At 45.1% G+C, this 21,912-nt stretch overlaps 4 protein-coding genes across 7 annotated transcripts; 2 read left to right on the top strand and 2 right to left on the bottom strand.

Moving 5' to 3' along the window:
- The first annotated feature begins 1,264 nt into the window (after window positions 1-1,264).
- Window positions 1,265-5,772, top strand: nacc2l (NACC family member 2-like). The gene is given in 8 exon segments (XM_076998155.1): window positions 1,265-1,517; window positions 2,604-3,108; window positions 3,110-3,262; window positions 3,264-3,483; window positions 3,594-3,770; window positions 3,899-4,004; window positions 4,239-4,336; window positions 4,559-5,772. Coding segments are annotated over 7 exon segments (1,752 nt in total). The 5' UTR covers window positions 1,265-1,517; window positions 2,604-2,658; the 3' UTR covers window positions 5,107-5,772.
- A 2,663-nt stretch (window positions 5,773-8,435) lies between these two features.
- On the bottom strand, window positions 8,436-13,779 carry LOC143509652 (xenotropic and polytropic retrovirus receptor 1 homolog). Its single transcript, XM_076998500.1, has 14 exons — window positions 13,622-13,779; window positions 13,386-13,437; window positions 12,802-12,894; window positions 12,505-12,695; window positions 12,261-12,413; window positions 12,084-12,164; window positions 11,741-11,783; window positions 11,410-11,597; window positions 11,116-11,295; window positions 10,869-11,034; window positions 10,340-10,531; window positions 9,608-9,768; window positions 9,242-9,375; window positions 8,436-9,021 (listed from the first exon to the last, which is right to left on the bottom strand). Exons 1-14 carry the CDS (start codon window positions 13,715-13,717, stop codon window positions 8,802-8,804), a joined length of 1,950 nt encoding a protein of 649 aa, XP_076854615.1. The 5' UTR covers window positions 13,718-13,779; the 3' UTR covers window positions 8,436-8,801.
- Window positions 13,780-14,984: 1,205 nt separating this feature from the next.
- On the bottom strand, window positions 14,985-21,860 carry fam78aa (family with sequence similarity 78 member Aa). Of its 4 annotated transcripts, XM_076998150.1 has the most exons (3): window positions 16,835-17,666; window positions 16,595-16,612; window positions 14,985-16,055 (listed from the first exon to the last, which is right to left on the bottom strand). In XM_076998150.1, the coding sequence occupies exons 1-3, from the start codon at window positions 17,092-17,094 to the stop codon at window positions 15,527-15,529; spliced, it is 807 nt and encodes a 268-aa protein (XP_076854265.1). In that variant the 5' UTR covers window positions 17,095-17,666; the 3' UTR covers window positions 14,985-15,526. The 4 variants fall into 4 exon arrangements, with proteins under 4 accessions (XP_076854265.1, XP_076854267.1, XP_076854268.1 ...); XM_076998152.1 differs by lacking the exons at window positions 16,595-16,612; window positions 16,835-17,666 and adding an exon at window positions 21,508-21,860; XM_076998153.1 differs by lacking the exons at window positions 16,595-16,612; window positions 16,835-17,666 and adding an exon at window positions 21,544-21,860.
- Window positions 17,764-21,782, top strand: plpp7a (phospholipid phosphatase 7a (inactive)). The gene is made up of 3 exons (XM_076998148.1): window positions 17,764-17,903; window positions 18,553-19,165; window positions 19,757-21,782. The coding sequence occupies exons 2-3, from the start codon at window positions 18,697-18,699 to the stop codon at window positions 20,143-20,145; spliced, it is 858 nt and encodes a 285-aa protein (XP_076854263.1). The 5' UTR covers window positions 17,764-17,903; window positions 18,553-18,696; the 3' UTR covers window positions 20,146-21,782.
- Window positions 21,861-21,912: the final 52 nt, after the last annotated feature.

The raw sequence follows: 21,912 nt of genomic DNA, 5'->3' as shown, positions 1-21,912 counted from the left end.
GTGAAAGTTCGTGACTGTTTGTGAGGAATGATCGATGCGTGAAGTGAAAATCGGACCGGGGCGTCGTAACCGTGGACGTCTGCGAGCGGCTCCTCGTGTCTGGGTTCTGTTGTCGCCACCCGGCTTGGCTGTTATCTTCTCCTTTGGCTGACACAGTTTCACAGCTTTTCAAAAGAGTGCAGTCGGTTGAGCTCAGCTTGTGCAGTATTTACAAGGGCGTATGTCTGACATACATTATTTAATTAATTCCCACACACACACACACACACACACACCCTGCTCTTGTGTGTTAGACACATGACCAGAATATTACTGACGTTTTTACGCTTCTGTTAAATAGTGCTGAGTCATGCCCCGTCGACGTATTAGCCTTAAAAGGCAACGAGTCAAAGGCAGAGCCCAAGAGCCTTTTCAACCCCCCCCCCCCCCCCCTCACATCCTCTGTGCTGAGCGATGCTTCTTTAAAACACCCCCCCCCCCCCCCTCCATGTGTTCCACATAGCATGCTTCCCACTGCAGTGGTCCTAATCATCACACAATCTCACACTTCCTTAAAAGCCTCCTTTCTGTAATCTCAGCTAAAGGCAGGACGGAGCAGAAGCAGTTTGGAGCTTGAGTGTACTTGATTGTGTCTGGTTTTTTTTTTTGTTGTTGTTGTTGTTTTGCTTTTTCCTTTCCCCGTCTGGCTGCTATCGGAGTATCTGTCTGATGCCATGCCGGCACATCTGATTGGGTATGCAGACTCTGTAGTGAGCATGCCAGCCCGTGACAGGGACTGCATTGCAGCGTTGCTCTCCCATCTCACTCCATTTGTCTGCCCTTAATGTAAATAATCCTGCCGTACAGAGCTGAGGACGGAGGGGGTGGGTGGGGGTGTGTGGGTGGGGGCAGGATGGGGGTGTAGGGGGTGTGTTGGAGAGGGAGACGGCTCCTGATGGATTATGTGACTGCGCCTGTTTCAGTCCCAAGGAAGGAGGTTGACATGAGGTGAATTCTCCATTCCTCCCTCGCTCCCCCTGTCTTCTGACGCTCTAATAAAAGTGAGCCATTGCTCTGTCTCTTTACCCGTCTTTTGTCTCTATCTCACATGCACGCATTTACTCTGCAGGGCAATTATCCGCATCAGCCTCCCTCTCTCCTCTGTTCTCTCTCTCTCTCTCTCTCTCTCTCTCTCTCTCTATCGCTCTCCATGTGTCCTTAAATGACTTTCGCTCAGTCTCCCTCCCTCCCCACTCTCCCCCGTCTCTGTGTCTGTGCCTATAGCCTCTCGCTCCCTCCCTGTGACATACAGTAGATGGTGCATCGATTGCACGCAGACGCTCGCCTTCCCTCTCGCTAGGAAGTCCTGTGCAGGGAGGAGAGGACGGATTGAGACACATATCTCTCTCTCTCTCCCTCTCTCTCTCTCTCTCTCTCTCTCTCTCTCTCACACTCTCTCGCTCTCCTTCGTTCTGCTGAGCTAATGTGAGGAGCTCGTCTGCCTTCTCTCTCCCATCACGGAGGATTCTGCTGTAGAGGTCAGGTAGTGGGATGGTGGTACGGGGGGAGGGGGGAGGGGGGGGGGGTGGGTTAATGGGTCAGTTTGTGGTCAGTTTGCAGCGTCTTCTGAATACCCCTAACAAGCTTATTGAGAGTTACCAAACATGTAGACTGTGCTAATGCTAGAGGGGAGAGTGAGGTATTTCCAGTGCAGTATTTATCCTCCAGGTTTCTTCTCTGTTTCCTGCAATCGGGAGCTAGACATCACACTAAGTTCTTACTTCTGGGAACAAGGTCGATTCCTGCTGTTTGTTCTTGAAGCTGCAACTTTTGTTCTCGTTGCCCTGTGCAGTGATATTGTTGTGTGGACTGTCCTCTTAGACGAAGTCCTGACCTTTTCTTACGTTATTCTTATTCCGCTTCTGCGTGTGCATATATGATTTTTACAACTGTGATGTGCATGAATAGCTGTGTACTTTTTTTTCCTAATCTAAGATGTGCATGACCAGTGAGTAGCTCGAGTTTAGCAACCTACATCAGCTATTATCAGTTTAACATGTGGTTATCTGTACGAAATTGTTGTAAGAGAGGCCTCTGACCACATGACAGGCCATAGCTTTGGACAAACATAATGATCCCAGATCAAGACAAGGTGGCACTGACTCGTAGGTACCACGGAGTGGCAACTGTTATCATCATCAGTAGATCAGACATGGATTTGATGGAGAAGACTGAATGGGCACTCGAGGTGTGAGGACGGTTATGACGATAGAAGAGGCTCAAGGAAAGGATGGAGGGAGATAGAAGTTCCTCCATGCTGAAAGCCTGTGAGATGCCTCCATTCGTTTGGACAGGCGGGGGGAGAGAGCAGAAAGCTGGAAGCTGATGTGGCGTAAATGAAGACTGGTTCAACCATCCAAATGTTTTCTAGACTTGTTTTCGTTGTTGTTCCTATTGTTTTCTTCCCAGTTAGTCAATACTTGTTTCCATTTCCATTGCCACATTTATTAAAAGACCCGTCGGGCCAGGTTCTCAGAGTAAATCCGGCCGGGCGTTTCTGCGTTTCTGCGTTCGGTGTTCATTTGTTCGTTCATCCTGACGCAGAATGTCTCGCGCTCTTTCAGATGCCCGCTGGGAAAGTCTCCTCTGTCCGACGCGTGGAGGTCTGAAGCCAGTGCCATGTCTCAACTGCTGCACATGGAGATACCCAACTTCGGCAGCGTGGTGCTGGACAGCCTGAACGAGCAGCGTCTGCTGGGCCAGCACTGCGACGTGGCCATCATGGTCAACGGACAGGCCTTCAAGGCCCACCGCGCCGTGCTGGCCGCCAGCAGCCTGTACTTCCGCGACCTGTTCAGCGACAGCAGCCAGGCGCTGTTCGAGCTGCCCTCGTCCGTAGCTCCGTCCTGCTTCCAGCAGATCCTCTCCTTCTGCTACACGGGCCGCATGACGGTGACGGCCAGCGACCAGCTCATGGTCATGTACACGGCAGGCTACCTGCAAATCCAGAACATCGTGGAGCGCGGCATGGACCTGATGTTCAAGGCCAGCGCGCCGTTCTGCGACTCGCAGACGTCCGCCACGGACGACCCCCCCCAGCCCGAACAACAGTGGCACCGGCGGCGGAGGCAACAACAACAACCCCTCCCTGTTGCTAAGCGACCAGCCCACGGCCGTTTGCAAAATAAAGGAGGAGCGGCTGGAGACCCCGGTGTGTGCGCAGGGCGGGGAGCTGAAGCCGGCCGAGGACGAGGCTAAGGGACTGAGGAGCAGGTCTTTGCGGGGGGGGCGCGCTCTTCTACACCAGTGGGGGAGGCGGCGTGGCGAACGGCGTGCACGCTTTGGAGCACAGCTCCAGGGACCACTCCAGCCCTGGGGCGTCCAGCCTGCCCACCACGGACAGCCCCACGTCCCATCAGAACGAGGAGGAGGACTTCGAAGACGACTCGTACGACAACCTCGCCGGGGCGAAGATCTACGGCGTCCCGGCCGCTCTCTACGGCAGTAAATGTCACGGCGCACGAGCCCCTCGCGGCGGAATTCGTCTGGGCACTTTGGGATTAAACGCCCCCGCTCTGACGCCTTTTCTTTGTGTGTCTCTCCTCTCCCCCTAGTTCATGAGAAGATGGAGGTGTCACCCCTGCCCCCCTCCCTGGAGAGCCGGTTCGGCGTGCTGCTGGGGGGCGACAGGGAGGCTCTGCCCGCCGGACTGATCAGTCAGATCGGCTACCGCTGCCACCCTGCTCTCTACACGGAGGGCGACCCGGGAGAGCGGCTGGAGTTGATCGCAGGTAAGATCTCACTCCCACCGCATCTCACCTCAGGAAGAGCTGATCACGTCCCAATAAGACAGCAGAGCGTTCGGCTCTGCGTTCTTGGAAAGCCATTCATTGTTTCTCTGTTGCTGGCGTTGTGAAAGGGTCTGGTGTGTTTATGACGCGGGGGCAGCTGATGAATTGTCACTTGTGTGCCGGGGTCAAGCACAAAGTCCTGCTTCGACGTCTACTCGCCGCTTTTTTTGACAGGTCTGTAGACTGCCGGGTCTTCTGTCTAAAGCATGCACGCACAAAGCAATGCTTTCATAATTAAACACTGAAACAATGTTTTTTTGTTGTTGTTCTTATTGTTGTTGTTGAACATAGTCCCATTTGCACTGTATGTAAATTAGACTTTCAAACAATTGGTGTAGGGCATTGAATGCAGTTGTGGAAATGTTCAGTGGTGCTGCCACCCGGTGGCTGACTGTGGTATGACTGCAGGAACACGCTGGCAGACAGCTGCGGGACGGGCATCCGCTCCTCCAACTGTGACCCAAACCGCAAACCGCTGGACAGCCGCATCCTCAACACAGTCAAGCGTGAGTCGGCTTCCCTCTTCCAGTAACCCAGTGGTTGTGTGAATACTCCAGTTCTTTTATCTTCAATTAAGTAAGCATGTTTTTTTTTTTGTATTAAATTTGTGAATTTCTGGAAAGGGGAAATAAATGTTTCTTCAGGTAAAGTGTGTTTGTATGCAGTCTGCATTGCAGTAGTGGTGCTCAGGTTCGGCTTTCTTCTGTCCTTCTGTCCGCATCCTGAAGTCTACTGTCAGAACTTCGCCCCAAACTTCAAGGAGAGCGAGATGAACGTGATCGCCGCGGACATGTGCACCAACGCCCGGCGCGTCCGCAAGCGCTGGCTGCCCAAGATCAAGTCCATGCTGCCCGAGGCCATGGAGGTGTACCGCGGTTCCGTGGTGCTGGGCCAGGTGGACGCCGCCGCCCAGCCCGCCTCGTCCTTCCCCTTTGAGGCCGACTTCAAGCACCTGGCCCAGTCTAACCTGACGCTGGAGCAGCACCTCTACGGAGACTGCCGAGAGACTCTGAGGAACGGCACTCACTTCTCCGCCAACGGTGCCGAGGAGCGGGCCGGAACCGAGGCGGGAAAGGGCGACCCGGTGAGAGCGGACGACCCAGAGGACGCGCCGGCGAGGAACCCGGAGAGGAACCCGGAGAGCTCGGAGAGAGCGGGGACTGTGCTGGCGCTCAACCCAGCCAGCAAGAGGGCGGACGGGGAGAGTTCGGGCGGCAGCCCCAAGACCCCTCCGGAGGAGCTGAGCGGAGAGCGACCCCTGGTGGAGGAGCAGTGAGCGTCTCTTCTACACACGACTCTAACCCGTTCTGCTGTTTGACCGAGAAAAGGACCACTGACACTCATTACATGGCTTGTGCCATCGAAATAACACGTCAAAACGCTGCACGTTGGGGGATGATGGACACGCAATAGTTACCCTGAATAGATCAACAAACTTCAATGCCAAATACACCAATTTGCAAAGAGTTGTAAGAACAGCCATTTATCATAAGTATGTTACTCTCATTCTCTCATGCGTACGTGTGCGTGTGCACATGCGTAACACACACACACACACACACACACACACACACAAACACACATACACAAACACACATACACACACACACACACACACACACACACACACACACTCACAAAAACACACATGTACACAAACACACACAAATGCTGGCATCCTACAGTGTGGGTAATTATGCATGTGATGCCCAGCATTTTACCGACTGCTCTGAATTACCCAGACCATACCAATTCTCACAGACCTCTGCATGGTAAGAAAAAAAAAGAGTCAAACTGGCAAAGGGTAACAAGCACTTGTTCATTAAACCCACACACACGCTTTAGATATCAGAGTTATCCTGCTGGACTGTAACGGGTGTGGTGGGGTGTGAGGGGCAGAGAGCTGCTTCACTGACACAGTGCTCAGTGTGGGACTGCTGGACTGTAACGGGTGTGGGGGGGGGGGGGGTGTGAGGGGCAGAGAGCTGCTTCACTGACACAGTGCTCAGTGTGGGACTGCTGGACTGTAATGGGTGTGGGGGGGGGGGGTGTGAGGGGCAGAGAGCTGCTTCACTGACACAGTGCTCAGTGTGGGACTGCTGGACTGTAATGGGTGTGGGGGGGGGGGTGTGTGAGGGGCAGAGAGCTGCTTCACTGACACAGTGCTCAGTGTGGGACTGCTGGACTGTAACGGGTGTGGGGGGGGGGTGTGAGGGGCAGAGAGCTGCTTCACTGACACAGTGCTCAGTGTGGGACTGCTGGACTGTAACGGGTGTGGGGGGGGTGTGAGGGGCAGAGAGCTGCTTCACTGACACAGTGCTCAGTGTGGGACTGCTGGACTGTAACGGGTGTGGGGGGGGGGGTGTGTGAGGGGCAGAGAGCTGCTTCACTGACACAGTGCTCAGTGTGGGACTGCTGGACTGTAACGGGTGTGGGGGGGTGTGTGAGGGGCAGAGAGCTGCTTCACTGACACAGTGCTCAGTGTGGGACTGCTGGACTGTAACGGGTGTGGGGGGGTGTGTGAGGGGCAGAGAGCTGCTTCACTGACACAGTGCTCAGTGTGGGACTGCTGACTCGAACACAGAGTAAAAAGCAGAACAGAGAACAACAGTCCTCTGGAGAGAGAAACGCTGGACTCGTCCTTTCACCACGTTCTTCTCCTATACCCCCCCCCCCCCCCCCAAACACACACCCACCCACCCCCTCAGACTGATGCTGCTGTATACATGCTTGCCTGGGTTTTTGCGAATCAGCTGGTCTGGAAAATTGAAATACTGGTGGTTTTAGAAGTGAAATAAAGGAAAGTGTTATTTTGAGGGACATATTGGTATTGCTCCTTATACTGGTATTAAATATATATTTACAGGTCAGATAATGCCATAAGAAAGTAGTCTTGATCTTTTTTATTCTCATTTGTCTGCTTATATGATTGTGCGATTGAACTCCGCATGATCGGGTCTGTACCCTCTTCATGACCTATGACCTTCATGACCCATGATTCTGTTCCCCTCCACCTGTGGGCTACTGAAATAGCATGTTGGGTAAAAACATGGAACATAAATATGATGGTACATGTTCAGCATAATAATACGGCAAGAGCATGTTAGCTAAACAGGACACAGGAGAAGTGTGTGTGAATATCAACCCTGTTGTAGAGAGATGTCACCATCAGCAGCACATCAGGAGAACCATGACATATGTGCCTTTGGCCAAAATGAGAGAGGTATTGATTAAAACATGGATTGGCTCTCAAGGTGGGGTCACAGAGGTCATACGGTGAACAGGTTGTTTCGTAAGAGGAAAAGAAAAAGGGCACATGAAGGGAAAGACTTAATAAACTGTTCAGAGTTAATGCTACCACGACCATCACGTAAACTCCAGAGAGGCTGCCAGTCCTCACACAGACAGCAGTATGCTAGTCACGCTAGAGGGGTGAGGAGACAGACGCCTCTTTCTGGTGTTGCTCTAGAGGGGTGAGGAGACAGACACGCCTCTTTCTGGTGTTGCTCTAGAAGGGTGAGGAGACAGACACGCCTCTTTCTGGTGTTGCTCTAGAAGGGTGAGGAGACAGACACGCCTCTTTCTGGTGTTACTCTAGAGAGGTGAGGAGACAGAAACGCCTCTTTCTGATGTTGCTCTAGAGTGGTGAGGAGACAGACACACCTCTTTCTGGTGTTGCTCTAGAGTGGTGAGGAGACAGACACGCGTCTTTCTGGTGTTGCTCTAGAGGAGTGAGGAGACAGACACGCCTCTCTTTCTGTTGTTGCTCTAGAGGAGTGAGGAGACAGACACGCCTCTTTCTGGTGTTGCTCTAGAAGGGTGAGGAGACAGACACGCCTCTTTCTGGTGTTGCTCTAGAAGGGTGAGGAGACAGACACGCCTCTTTCTGGTGTTACTCTAGAGAGGTGAGGAGACAGAAACGCCTCTTTCTGGTGTTGCTCTAGAGTGGTGAGGAGACAGAAATGCCTCTTTCTGGTGTTGCTCTAGAGTGGTGAGGAGACAGACACGCGTCTTTCTGGTGTTGCTCTAGAGGAGTGGGGAGACAGTCACGCCTCTCTTTCTGTTGTTGCTCTAGAGTGGTGAGGAGACAGAAACGCCTCTTTCTGGTGTTGCTCTAGAGTGGTGAGGAGACAGACACGCCTCTTTCTGGTGTTGCTCTAGAGTGGTGAGGAGACAGACACGCATCTTTCTGGTGTTGCTCTAGAGGAGTGAGGAGACAGACACGCCTCTTTCTGGTGTTGCTCTACAATGATGAGACAAGTGTTTTGTGGTCTGATCATTCTGTTCATTGTTATCCAGCTGTGTTTTTATTTATTTACTTTTTTTTGGCAATTTTCTTTTTTATTTCTTCCCAGTTCATTCTTTTTTATGAATCAAGAACATTTCAATCATCATAAAAGTTGTTGCTGTCAGATGAGTTCTTTAAATAAATCTGGTGAGGCCATTTTGATGTTGTGGACTCATTTTTCCTCATGTTTCCATCCGGACATCACAACCCAGAATTTCTGATACTTCTGCAGATTTGCAAATGAGCTGGTCTGAAAAATGACATACTGATGACTTTAGAAGTGAAATAAAGGAAAGTATCATTTTGAGCAACACTGCTTTTGCTTTTAACATAATATACAGTATTTACAGATTAAGAACATCATAGATAGATTGTGTTAAGTAATAAAAAAATAATTAAAAAACCAGTCTAGTGTAATTGAAACATTAGGTGCTGGAAGGCCAAACGTTTTGTTTATCATTTACCACTTGTTTTTATTATGATTAATTTACATGCAAACACATTTTTCATTTCCAGATCACATCTCCTTAGAAACTATTTCAACCTTGGGCTCGCGATTGGTGAGCCAGTCTCTTCAACATCATTTTAATCTATCATTTATCTGTCTGTGTTACTGTGGCACCTCTACCATCTTACCAAGGATCTTCCATTATCATGGCGAGGCCCATATTTATGGAGCCAGATTAGCTTAGACATGTGAATGGTAGACAAGCTGGTTTGTGCTGTGAGGTGCTGCTGTTGTGCTGATCATCAGCCCTCTGATTCTGACCCGTGGGCCGATCCAGAAGGACCTGCTCAGGGTGGCGTCGCATGGCAAGGAAATCAACGTGCCGTACAGCTCGGCCCTCTTCACAGTTCTGCATGTGCTCGTTTTCGAGACGAAAGAGGTTCCAGATAGAACGTCTGCAGGAAGAAAGAGACATCCAACTAAACAGCTCTGCTCCCCGCAGGTCTCAAAGTATATTAAAGCTACTCATTAAAGCTACCTGAATCATTCAAAAATCAACCTAGGGTAGAATTTAAACTGTAAAAGTGATTTTATGCCAAACTGTCCCTCCAAGACTCCAGTAGCCTCTGTATGTGTTGTTTTTACCTTCTAGTATGTCCATAAGGTAAAGCTAACCTGAGGACCTCCATAGGAGCAAGCAAAGCGCTAACACCGGCAGCAGACGAGTCCTTCATCTGAGGCAGGAGGATATTTATAGCCCAGGAGATCCGCAGTAGCACATCTGCTAACATAGCTGCATAGTAGTACACCTGAAAGAGACCCAAATCTTAACGAAAGTCTGTAGAAGATACCACACTGTGAACCACAAGGAAGCAGGATGTAGAACAATGGTTAAGTTTAAAATTATTCGACTACTTAACTGTATCTGGGCAAACTACCTATTTAGAGCATATTATAGCTTTGCTGAACTATCTCATCCCCATTAATGGCATCTATGTGTATGTAGAAAGTGTCAGCACTGCTGTTGACTGTGTATCCCACCTCTCGCGTGTATACCAGCTGGTCCTTCAGAAGGCCGTTTCCTCTGAGCAGACCCCAGTCCATCCTCAGATCCCAGACGACTGTTACTAACACACTGACACATGTGGCCATGGCCCAAAAGTACAGATACACACTCACCTCCACAGCCAGGCCAGCACTCTCTGAACACACACACATCACCTCTCAATCAGATCATCACACATCACCTCTCAATCAGATCATCACAGATCACCTCTCAATCAGATAATCAGATCAGCTCTCTCAACACACACAGATCACCTCTCAATCAAATCATCACAGATCACCTCTCAATCAGATCATCAGATCAGCTCTCTCAACACACACACATCACCTCTCAATCAGATCATCACACATCACCTCTCAATCAGATCATCACAGATCACCTCTCAATCAGATCATCAGATCAGCTCTCTCAACACACACAGATCACCTCTCAATCAGATCATCACAGATCACCTCTCAATCAGATCATCAGATCAGCTCTCTCAACACACACAGATCACCTCTCAATCAGATCATCAGATCAGCTCTCTCTGAACATACACAGATAACCTCTCAATCAAATTATAATATCATAGCAACTATTACGTATTGTACTCAACGTTTACTTAATTTGAAACAATAAGAACAGATAATACATGAGAAAGACACTTTAGGTTTGTCTGTAATCACTCATACAGAACTAATGTTCTGTTTGTCATTAAATTGTACCTCTTGCTGTATTGTAGAGACCAGCGAAGGTGACCATGAGAAAGACTGTGGAGTATTTGACAGAATTTAGGAGGTGGACGGAGTTTCTGCTGTTCCAGAAGTTCCTGACACACTGAGCAAACCTCAACCATGGAGGAAAACACTGAATTAGACATGTGGCTACTTTACTCTGCCTGTCCCAGTCCACGCTCTCTGGAGCACACATGAAGACACAAACAGACAGAAAATAAAAGAGATCTGTCAGAACCTCAGTAGAAACTATGACTGAAACTATGACCTCAGTTCCAGCTCAGAATTGTTCAATAGAAGACAGAAAAAAAATTATATATTCCTCTATGGATTTACAAGCTCTTTCTTTGAAGTACACAGAAATTATCTGTTAGTTCTTAAGAAATCATTCACTCTGATTTTTTGATGTTCTACATAATTTGTGGCGTTAGCTGTTGCATCTTAAGAAACAACTTCATGGCCCAGCCCAGAGCAGCATACAGTTCTGTTGGGTCGGAACGGTCCGGGGAGTTTTGTGCACCTCTGTTCAGAGAGCCATGCTGCAGGTCTCCCCAGGTCGTCTGAGACACGCAGACCAGCAGCAGGTCCCACACGCTCAACATCAGAGGAGTCAGACTGTTGAGCTGGTCTGCTAACCAGCACTCTGCAAAGCCAACGGACTGAAATGGTGCGGTCAGGACCCTCCACTGTGGATGAACAGAAGTGGTGTTGCAGGGAGATATAGAATATTAGCAATATTTTCCCTGTTAAATCTGATCACGTCTCACCATCATAACCAGGAGCCATCGACGAGACTGGGCGTGGCACGTGGAGGTGGGGTTTAACAGCAGGAGCAACAGCAGAGTGTGGAAGAAAAGGGGGTGGAGCCAGACTGGGATTGACAGGGGAAGCGGGTGTAAACAGGCCAGCACACTAGCACACCAGCATACAGACAGGTATCCTGCCACCTACAGTCCACAGACAGAAACACAGCAGCGAGAGCATTCACAGGATCAGTCTGCAGTTAATGATCTTAAATGAAGCTGGAAGCGACACAGATTCCACCACGCGGAGCTAGTCACCTCTAAAACGTGATGGTGCGATAAACGATGCCTGGGACCCAGCTCGAAGATGAGAACATGATTGATTCCACATCTCCTCCAGCAGTATATGTTTAGACCCATGAGGAAGAGGAACTCAATCAGCAGAAAGCTTCCTCTGTAGAGCTGAACCAGGGGCGTCAGATGATCTAGATCTGGTTCATTCAACACTTATACACATAGATGAGGATTAGGATTTATTCAGGTGTGAAAATGTAAGCGTTTATTATTCTTATTGTAAGACAAAGTGGAGAATTAGCACAGTCCAACCAACCTTTAAAAGCAATAAATGCTAGTAGGACTACAGTGAGACCACAGGAGACACCGATGCGAAAAGTGATCCACTGTCCAACTGTCTTTGCATGAAAGAATATGTATGGACTTACAGCAGATTTATTTAACCATTTGTAAAACATTTTTATGGGAACTTTCTCTCTGTCATCCCATTTATGTCAAGACATATATAATAAAAAATAAGTTCCTGTCAATAACACAGAGTAATTAAAGTGAGGTCCATTTTACACTGAATAGTTTTTTAGAGGCCAGGGTTCTGGCCATCTGGGATAGACTATTAAAGCATATTCAATACAAGTTTATGGCATTGTATATATATATAGCATTCATAATATCAGACCAAAAGATCAGCGAACTCTTACCTGGTCTATTCCCTTTTGTGGGACTTCAAGCCTTCTCATAACTTTCTGTTTGTTGCCCCCCTCTAGCTGAAGCATGAATGTCTATGGAGTTAGATTCATAGGAACCATGGAAGTGTGAATGCACAGTAAACACTCTTTTATTAAAACAAAGGTAAAAGCCAATCGACAGGTTCTCACCTCCAGTCTAAACATCATTTGGGCACAGCGGGCTCTCTCTGCATATAGGGAGGAGGTGTTCAGTCTTTCAGTTCTCCAGTGTAAGCCACGTTGAGATGCAAACATAGCATCATACTTTTTGGTGATCTTACAGAAACCTTTGTAGTTCAGTTCCTGTGTTCAGAAAATTTGAGGTATCAGCAAATATACCTCAATAGAGTTAAACGTCAGTAGTCAAAGAAGCATTTAGAGAGGTTATGACCACCTGGTAGCTCTGGAGAAAGGCCAGACTCAGATATAGCTCGCCAACAGCCATTTTGAGTTTACGTAGTTCGGTCCTTTTCCTGTACGAGTGTCTCTGAGCCTCTGAATGGATATCAGGAAGTCTTGGTGCTGAACCATCGATAGCAATGATTCCAAACGAGACCATCTCCTCATGTGCCTGTGATAGCTTTTCTGAACAAACACAGATAATGCTTATTATTCCCTCTTATAGAATTTCTCCCCAAACTTCAAAAGTACAAAGAAGTGTTTCATAGTGGTTATGTGCAGTAGGTCTTACCTGAATAGAAATGATTCACCTTGATCAGCTCTTTGTCACATGTTGTAAAGAACTCCTTACACACTAGTGTTAACTGGTTTTGATAACTGTAGACTGTAGAAAATGAGAATATTAATGAAGTTAATCATAATATTAAATGTAGCAAAAAACAGTGTTAAACAACAAATTTTCTTTGACCACAGCCTGAACATACGAACCATTCCCTAAAAGAGAGAAGTGTTAATTGAGTAAGCTCATTAATCATTCATTTGCCCAGTATTACCTTTTGTATTGTGAGAAAAAAATTATAGAAGGTGTTCTATTACGTTGATAATTATTTATGAGGTTATAAACATTGTTTATAAGCACCAGAAATTGCTTTATAGGATTTACAAACAAAAAAGAGGACATTGAATTCTAATTCAGTGGTCCCTAGCTTACAACACTGTGCACTAAGACATTGTATCTGAGATCATTCCATTTTTGCATTCATCAATATTAATTCACAGCACATTATTATTATTATTGCAGTTATGGCAATGAGAGCATAATACTGTATGCAGAATCGGTTCATGTTTTGTGATGCATTCATGGATGTTGCTTACTATCATTTAAGGCCTCTTGATTGACACCCTTGGCAAGAATAGCATTCAGGGTCTAAAGAAATTCAGTTTGGTTATTTACCATTATGAATATATAATACTTGTTTGCTTCCAATGCCTCCCACACACACACACACACACACACACACACACACACACACACACACACATACAAAAACACACACATATTTCCTTAAATAATAATGTAGAATAGTATCAAAATATGAATTACATCTTACCTCATAACAAACATATTGCTTCTTCCAATCCAGGATCATCAGTGCAGTAAGCTGCTCCAAAAAGCTTACATTAGTTACTGACATTTTAACAAACATATAGTACCAAGATATGCAACAAGGTTAGTCTTAGTCTAGCAACAGAGTGCCAGCACTAGAGAGGGGGGGGGGAGGGAGGAAGAGAGAGGGAGAGAGACTGAGAGAGAAAGAGAGAGAGAGGGACGGAGAGAGAGAAGGAGGTGGGTATAGAGGCAGTTACAGTGAATGAATTGCTAGCCTCATCTATAATTCAGCAGGTCATCTCTGCATTTACATAACCTTGGTGAACTAGTTGAACTCCTCTTCATCAACATCCTCTTCATCGCCCTCCTCGACAAAGCTCCTTCTGTTCTTGAGCCATTTTTGTTAAGAACATGTATGCCAAATTATAATTTTTTGTGTGACAAAGGTGGAAACTTGATAATAAATTGTATAATTACAATGATCTCAGTGTTCTTTTAGTTGGTGTGAATTTTACATGATTTCTATAAGCTTTCATTAAGCCATTCCATCTTAAAGATATACTTTGATTTAGAAGATTTTCTAAATTTTTTATTTAGAAGAAACTTTTGGTTTCTAGTTCAGGCACAATTGTCTTTTGAAAAATATCTTTGTAAAATAATAATAATATAAACAATAAATTAAAAAATATTATTTTTCTCTCTTAATTTGCTATGAGAAAGATTTATTTTTTTAAATAGATAATCTTAACAGGATTACATGAATTTAGATTGTGGAATGAATTACATGTGATTTGCAACGACTAACCTACAAATTTTTTATTTTTGGTCGCTGGCACGACTGGCTTCACCAATGAAAAAAAAGATGCTGACCAAAACTTCTTTGCTTTCTAACATCATAGCAGATTCAAGACCAATTTAAGAGAATTCTTAAGAGTACAAAATTGGGGCATTCGTGAGTATTTTAGAACCAGGTCAGTCAGTCCCCACTGAGACCATGTTCCTAACCTACCACACACACACACACACACACACACACACACAGGTGCGGCATCATTCATGGGACCAAACCTGGTCTCACGGAGCACATGCTGCAGACATAAAGTCTTTGATTTATAGCAGTTGATTTTGTGTTTGAAACGTGTTCATGACTTCAAGGAGACTTTGATGGCTAGTGAGTAAGGATGTGAGTAATGCTTCTTTAAATGTACATCATATATCATGATTTGTCAAAATGCTTTAATATAAAGCCTTATATTTAAAAGTAATTTTAAAATATAAAAAACATGTATTCAGAGCAGTGTCTGTTTAAAATAATCTAATAAAGGAGGGACGTGAGCATTCAATACTATAAAATTCTCCTTTATTGAATTTATACATATAAATATTCTATATAACTCCAAAATTAATGTGAAGTACCTTGAAAGAAGTTTTCTTGCAAGTATGTACTAATCCCAGAGATACCGTTTGATAACTAACCTGAGCACATTGTTAAGATTCTAGCCAACACAGAGAAGTTCAACATATTACCTCAATCTCCTCAATATGAATGAAAGACAAAAAGCAGCATTTTTTCAACCAAAAAACAGGTCACTCCTGATTGCATTTCAAATATTTCTGCAATACACCAATGTAAACTGAACATTTAAAAGCTCTCCGCGTGAAATTCCGCATTACTGAACAAAAGGCCAAACATCAGGGCAGAATGAGGTTTGTCTAAAGCCACAAACACAGGAATTCATGTCCTGTTCATGCTGTAAATCCCAAAAATGAAAACACATATACATTAATAAAAAGACCTCAGACGGTCAGAAAATCAGAAAGAAATATTCAAAGAAACCTTTAAGAACTCTTTAACTCAGTCCATGGCATTCTTCATAGGTTACCATGACCCCAAAAAACATCTAAATCAGCATTTGGGTGGGATGACTACAACAGACTCTCCCCTTGTGGGCCTCCAAATTAGCATCTGGGCGTCGTTGGCGTTGGGGTGAACCAAGGCGTTTGGTGGGATGGGTTCATTCTTAGTCAGCACCTCAGGCTGGTCCGGAGTGAAGGGCTCCAGCAGCTGGGCCCTCTGTCCCAAAGGCTTTTTTGGATCCACGCTGATGGCGAGCTGCATCTTCCAGCGGATGGTTCTGAGCAGCGTCATTTCAGCCGTGGACTCGTTGGTGGCCACCAGCCAGGTGGTGAAGCGCTGGTCCCTCCGGATGGAGCTGAGGAGCGAGGGGCTGCTGACGGTGCCGGTGGGGACGCTCCAGGTCACACTGGGGTTGAAGTTGTCGTTCATGCTGACTGTGAGCGTGGTGTTCCTGTTGGTGGGCCCCACTATGGTGAACATCTCGGTGGTGCAACCGTACCACGGGTAGTTCACACCGTCCGAGTCACTTATGGCCTGGCTGTGCCCATTTTTCAGCTCAGGGAGCTCCCAGCTTGACCTACAGATGTAGGAGATACTTAAGTGAGAAGAGACACTAAAAGCAAACGATCTAAACGGCTACTTAAAACACACATTTCCACATCAATTGTTCTTTGTGCTTCAACGGCTTCCCTTATATTTGAAAGAGGGAGCCAGTCTTTCTAACCACCATACTTAAACAATCCATATAAACATCTGTTACATGCAACAATTGTAAAAGAAAAATAATATAAAAGTAGAATCCTAAATTACAGTAATCTTGCATGAATGTTTCTGTCGGATTTTCAAACTTTCAAATACTGGAAAGACTGCAACACTTGGGCAAAGGTCAGCTATTGTGAAAGTCCATCTGGTTATCACGAAAAAGATGAATGATAGCATTTGGTAAAAACAAAACAAAGATATTTCCTTCTTTACTGATGCTTGAAAAAAACCATACAGACACACTTTTTGTCCTACTTGGGGTGTGTTCAACTTCTATGCCATTAAGGAAACAATCTCAGGAAACTAGAGCATAAACATCACCAACATCCTGAGTAACCAATCTTGAGTAAATACCTTGTAGTCCTCTGCCGCCTGAAATCCCACCGGGAGAGACAGGATGCACAATGTATACAGAATGTTATTAGGTACCTTTTGCAAACTTCTATTTGTAACATATGAGTTTAACACTTTGATCTTTTCGTGCAGACACTGCGCCGTCCCAAGATATTTCAAATGCTTCTTTTATTGGGCAGTGTTCACTGCTGATAAACAGCTTAAACTGTTTATTGTAACTGTGTTACGTCTAGTACTCACACTCCTTCCTCGCCGTAGTAATTTAAGAAGTCCATTTGGTTGCAAGCCTGTATCCAGCCCACAGTCCAGATCTCTTTGGAGGTAACCGGTGGTATCTGCACACGTGCGGCGGCTCTGAAGTAGGGCGTGCGGTATCTCAGCACCACGTTGGACGACTCGTCAATGACAGTTGGGTTTGTATCAATAGAAGTGTTCAACTCGAGGATTGCAATATTTTCATAGACGTTTGGTTTCACACTCACACTCTGCATACACCCCATGGTGGTGACGCTCAAAACACTCAATACCCATCAGTCATATATGATTCATATGTTTGGGAAATATGTTTAGTTATACTGTTAATAGCCTTCGCTATCATCTTATCCATAGGTAACGTGTTTGTGCATGAACCAAGAGCATAAGGTTAGAGGTCAACACATTTTAAGGTGATACATATAAGGTAGGCATTACTTTTGAGGAAAAAGTTTTAAGAGGGTACATAGCAATGGCTCTTATGTTGTGTTGGGTAAACCTACAGGACATAAATATAGCATTTTCATGGGTGGTGTATCTCCCCAAAATGTACCCCAGAAATTTGTTATACAATCACCTTTGACTACATTAATAAATGTAAGAAGAATATGATTCTAATGAATATCTAATGAACAAGTAAATCAATCATAATTTTTGCTATCAATACATACAATTTCAGTAGCAATCAAATTAGAAAGACGATATCAACTCGTATGCATGTACTAAATAATAAATGACAGGCGTGCAAATCTCCAAGTAGCACCTGCTATGCAATATCCAATAGCAAGGCATAACTATCTATTACACTACAAGCAGGGTCCAAGTACGCTCTATAGAATAAGCGAAAAACACTGAATTTCTCTTTTGTCCGTCTTGAACGGTCCACGGGGATGACGACGAAAAATCGGTATTGCCGTGTACATCCATTAAGATTAATCCAAACTGGACATGTGCGCAGTTCCTTCTGATTTAAGATCTCAGTCTGTGTCATGACAATGAAGTTGTCTTTCGTTTACCGTCATATTTCTGCTAAATTGAAGGACCGCGACCAGTCTTGGTAAGTTTGTTTCGCTCTTGTCCTATTATAGACTTGGCAGGTTCAGCAACACTATCAGCTGCTGAGTTTATATTTTTTTCTTTCCAAGCAGTTTAGAATTAGACTGCCCTTCTTGCAAAGCATCATGGGTAGTGTAGTTTTGAAGGCAGCAATTTAAGATGCTGCAAAATAATAATGGGTTTTAAGTATAGTACCAATTGACGTGGAAATTGTAGAGGATTACAATGAAATTCAAAGCAAAACAAAGACAATTATAGTTTATACCTTTTTATGAACGGTAGATTACATATTTAATACACTTAATATTCAATGACCAAATGTTATAAAGCATTGTGAAAACAGCATTGGAATATATTCGCGAAATTAATTTACCTAATTTTTTTATTCGTATTGGGTTATTTATAAAATATCCCTCTTCCACCAGTAATGACTGGTACCCGATAAGGAAAGCGATTATTCCGCTGCGAGATGCTCCGTGCGGTCAAGGTGTAGTGGGAATAACTATACAAATGTGTTTGTTTAAACACTGGCATGTTTTCTGGTTATTATTATTTCGCGAGTTTATTGTACATGCTTCATTGGATAGGAGTTTTAAACCGCCATGTGGACGCATTTCATGAAGCCAGTCAGTTGGTATGTCTATTTATAGGCGAACTGGAATAGAAGTCGGAAGAGTTACAACAGGGCAACACAAGATCTGAGAATGGACACGTGGTAGAGCGTTTATCGCCACTCCGTGCAGAAGGGAACACAGGAATAAGACAAATAAAGGGGTTGGCTTTAAAACATCAAGATGCCTACAAGCCAAAGTCGATCCAGGGCGAGGGAACGGAACAACGTCCTGAACAGACCCGAGTTTATGTCCCTCCAGCAGCCTGCGAGGAGCCCTACCGCCGACGCCCGTTCCGCCCGGAGATCGTCCTACAAACACCAGCAATATCAACACCAAAGCAGCGAAAATGCACAGCAGGACACAGTGGAAAATAATAAAGAACGCAAAGAGTTTCCGGAGGAAGACTGCATGCAGCTTAACCCGTCCTTCAGAGGAATAGCCATGAACTCTCTCCTGGCCATAGACATCTGCATGTCCAAGCGCCTCGGTGTGTGCGCGCACGCGACGTCGTCTTGGGGCAGCACGCGCTCCATGGTCAAGCTGATCGCGCTGACCGGTCATGGCATCCCTTGGATTTTCGGCATAATCGTGTGTCTCACGAGAAGCAACACGTTGGCCGGACAAGAGGTCCTGGTTAATTTGCTGCTCGGTGAGTGTTCGTCATTGACGAGTGATCCGAGATGAACCACACGCATCCTACACGCATACTCACTGAATGATAAACTATTATCCACGAGCCCTATAAGCAGGTCCGGTGCTGCTTGTTCTAACACAGCCTATCCGGTCTTCTTAAAAGGGTCACCGTTTATACCCGAGAGCCCCATGAAGTGAGCTTGTGTTAGGTTTGTTGCGTGTATAGAGCTGTTGGAGCTGTTAGGTTTGTAGGTCAGTGGATAAGGGAATTCATGAGGGAGCTGGTTCCGTCTGAGTGACACATTCATGTGACTCATCTTCGCATTGCACTAATAAGTTTGCAAAGTCAGTTTCACCAAATATTTTTGACCATCTTTTTATTAGTTTGCCATTTTTGTGCAATTCCTTTGTTTATTTTTCTCCGTCAGAACAAACTCTTTTCTAAAATTAGTTGCTATTACCTCTATATCTAAGTTGTACAACCACGCTCAGACCTCACCACAGGTGTAATATGAAAGTAGAAAGACAATATGCACAAAGGGAGTTTAAGTGTCACCAAATGTGTATTTTATTTTTTTACCTAGCAAACGTGTTCTTTCCTCTGCAGCTCTCCTGTTGGACGTGATGACTGTCGCAGGCATACAGAAGCTGGTCAAGCGCAAAGGACCCTGGGAAATGCCACCGGGTTTCCTCGACTACCTGGTCATGGATGTCTATTCCTTCCCAGCAGCCCATGCGAGCCGGGCAGCGATGGTGTCAAAGTTCTTGTTAGCACACCTGGTGCTCGCCGTGCCTCTGCGCATTCTGCTGGTGCTGTGGGCCGTGCTGGTGGGCATGTCCCGCGTGTTGCTGGGTCGTCACCACCTCTCAGACGTCGGATGTGGCTTTGCTTTGGGGTTCCTCCATTACAGTCTGGTGGAGATGGTGTGGTTGTCTTCCGGCACATGTCAGACTCTTATCTCTATCGGGACGCTCAACTGGAACCCCTTGTACTGATCTGTGCATGATGCCTACATCCACTGAAACTTCTCAGTTGGGCTAAAATCCGTCCTTCACAGTTAAAGGGAAATGCACATACGCATATTCAAAGAGTCTTAGGTAGTTGTGAAGCCTGAATCTGACATTTTCCTCCATTTCTATCAAAGATGTATAACATTAAAGAGTTATTTGAGAAGCACACAAGTGTAGGTTTGACGGTAATAGCAAAGCTCACACAATGAATTTTACTGTCACACATTGTTAAAAGCCAAAAAAAATTATGCAGTATGTACAATATGTACAATGTAGATACAACTGTACAAATCTACAAATGTAGATTTACATTTCTTTTTGATTGTCATGAGCATGTGAATGATTGCTCAGGGATTTTTGCAAAAGCAATATACTGTGTTGTATAAAATCTCACTCACTGAAATTGGGTATCCTTAAAAAGGGATTCGGGACACCTGGATATGACATGACAGTAGGAAAGAAGCAATGGCCAGAATGTGTTCAGTGCTGAAATCTAAAATACAACGGCTTTTCAATTTTTTTCCCAACATATAGCATATACACTATATTCTAGGGCGTATACTTCCTATTTACTCAGAACATTTCAGGCACTTTTAATATTGGTCTGCTGCTTATAAGAAGCAGTATGCTGTTTAGTTTGAGAAACTTAGTAAATTTTGAGTTTTTGCCTTAGAAGAAACAATTATGCACTTCTTCCACAGTTGAATAAGTCCCACTAATAAATGTGACACTTGGTACACTACTCATTTAAAACTATTAGTGCTGTATATGCCGTATTGTATCCATATTACTGCACAAGTCATATCACAAGGTGCACCAAAATGGTCAATTACAAGAGTTTGTCAAGAGTTGCATGACTTGTTCTAAATGTGATATGAGTACGTGAGGATTTGTACCGGGTAAGTATGTAGTGTGTTTGTGTGTGAGAAAGAATCAAATTTCCTTTTAATTGTCTGGCTAATAAGCTAAACTCCTATTTGTAGGATAAAATATTTGAAAAGTTTGAAATAAAATATATGACTATATTTTAAGATGAGAATAAACTCATGATTGTAGAATTTGAACAGAAGATGGGTCCTTGTGAATAACGTGAAGTATGGAATATCATGTTTCAAATGTCACTTTTGTTTGACACTGACTGTGCCTTTTTCATGCTCGCTAACTGTTAAGACGAATTTTGGTTGAAATGTTTACTGTCCATTCACTTACAATTTCTATTTTATGGCAGTTATCAGTGATGTAAAACTCCAATTACTAACCAGATTCGTCACTATTTACACTTTAATCTTATTGTTGGGGTCTAATTCTAAGTAACACAAACCTCAGGACATGTGCAGTGACACTCACTGGAGGATAAATGTCTCCTGAACCAGACTCACGTACCGTCTGGCTGAGTGTTGAGCGCTGAGAATTTCCCCAGCTGTCTTTGTCAGTCTGTTTTCCCCGTTTTATGGTGGTGATCGGATAACTTCTGCACCCTGACTCAGCAGTCTATTAATACGCCTGGTAGGCTCAGTTCTTTCAGAGCTGGATAGGCCTTCTACTGGTTATCCTTGTTTGACTGGGCACTGTTCATTGCTGGTAATGGATTTTTTCTACATAATAAAGATTGTAACTGCTCAGCGAAAGTGAAATTGCTTATATAAATACCAAAAAATGTTTTTTTGTTTTTTGTTTGGGGGGATTAAAGTCCCAACGACTCCCTCTACGGCCAAACGCAGCGACGGCGTCGGATTTACGCAACGGCGTCGG

The sequence above is a fragment of the Brachyhypopomus gauderio genome, chromosome 3 (assembly GCF_052324685.1).
Source record: "Brachyhypopomus gauderio isolate BG-103 chromosome 3, BGAUD_0.2, whole genome shotgun sequence".
Lineage (NCBI taxonomy): Eukaryota > Metazoa > Chordata > Actinopteri > Gymnotiformes > Hypopomidae > Brachyhypopomus > Brachyhypopomus gauderio.
The sequence above is the reverse complement of the archived record's forward strand: the minus strand, read 5'-3'. Positions and strand labels throughout refer to the sequence as shown.

Excerpts from the sequence above, each read along its gene's own strand:
- fam78aa (XM_076998150.1), bottom strand. The coding sequence starts at position 17,094 with ATGGGGTGTATGCAGAGTGTGAGTGTGAAACCAAACGTCTATGAAAAT.
- plpp7a (XM_076998148.1), top strand. The coding sequence starts at position 18,697 with ATGCCTACAAGCCAAAGTCGATCCAGGGCGAGGGAACGGAACAACGTC. Across the intron at positions 19,166-19,756 it reads CCTGGTTAATTTGCTGCTCG|CTCTCCTGTTGGACGTGATG; the intron begins GTGAGTGTTCGT and ends TTTCCTCTGCAG.
- LOC143509652 (XM_076998500.1), bottom strand. The coding sequence starts at position 13,717 with ATGTTTGTTAAAATGTCAGTAACTAATGTAAGCTTTTTGGAGCAGCTT. Across the intron at positions 12,895-13,385 it reads TCAAGAGGCCTTAAATGATA|TCTACAGTTATCAAAACCAG; the intron begins GTAAGCAACATC and ends CATTTTCTACAG. Across the intron at positions 12,165-12,260 it reads AAATGATGTTTAGACTGGAG|ACATTCATGCTTCAGCTAGA; the intron begins GTGAGAACCTGT and ends CTAACTCCATAG.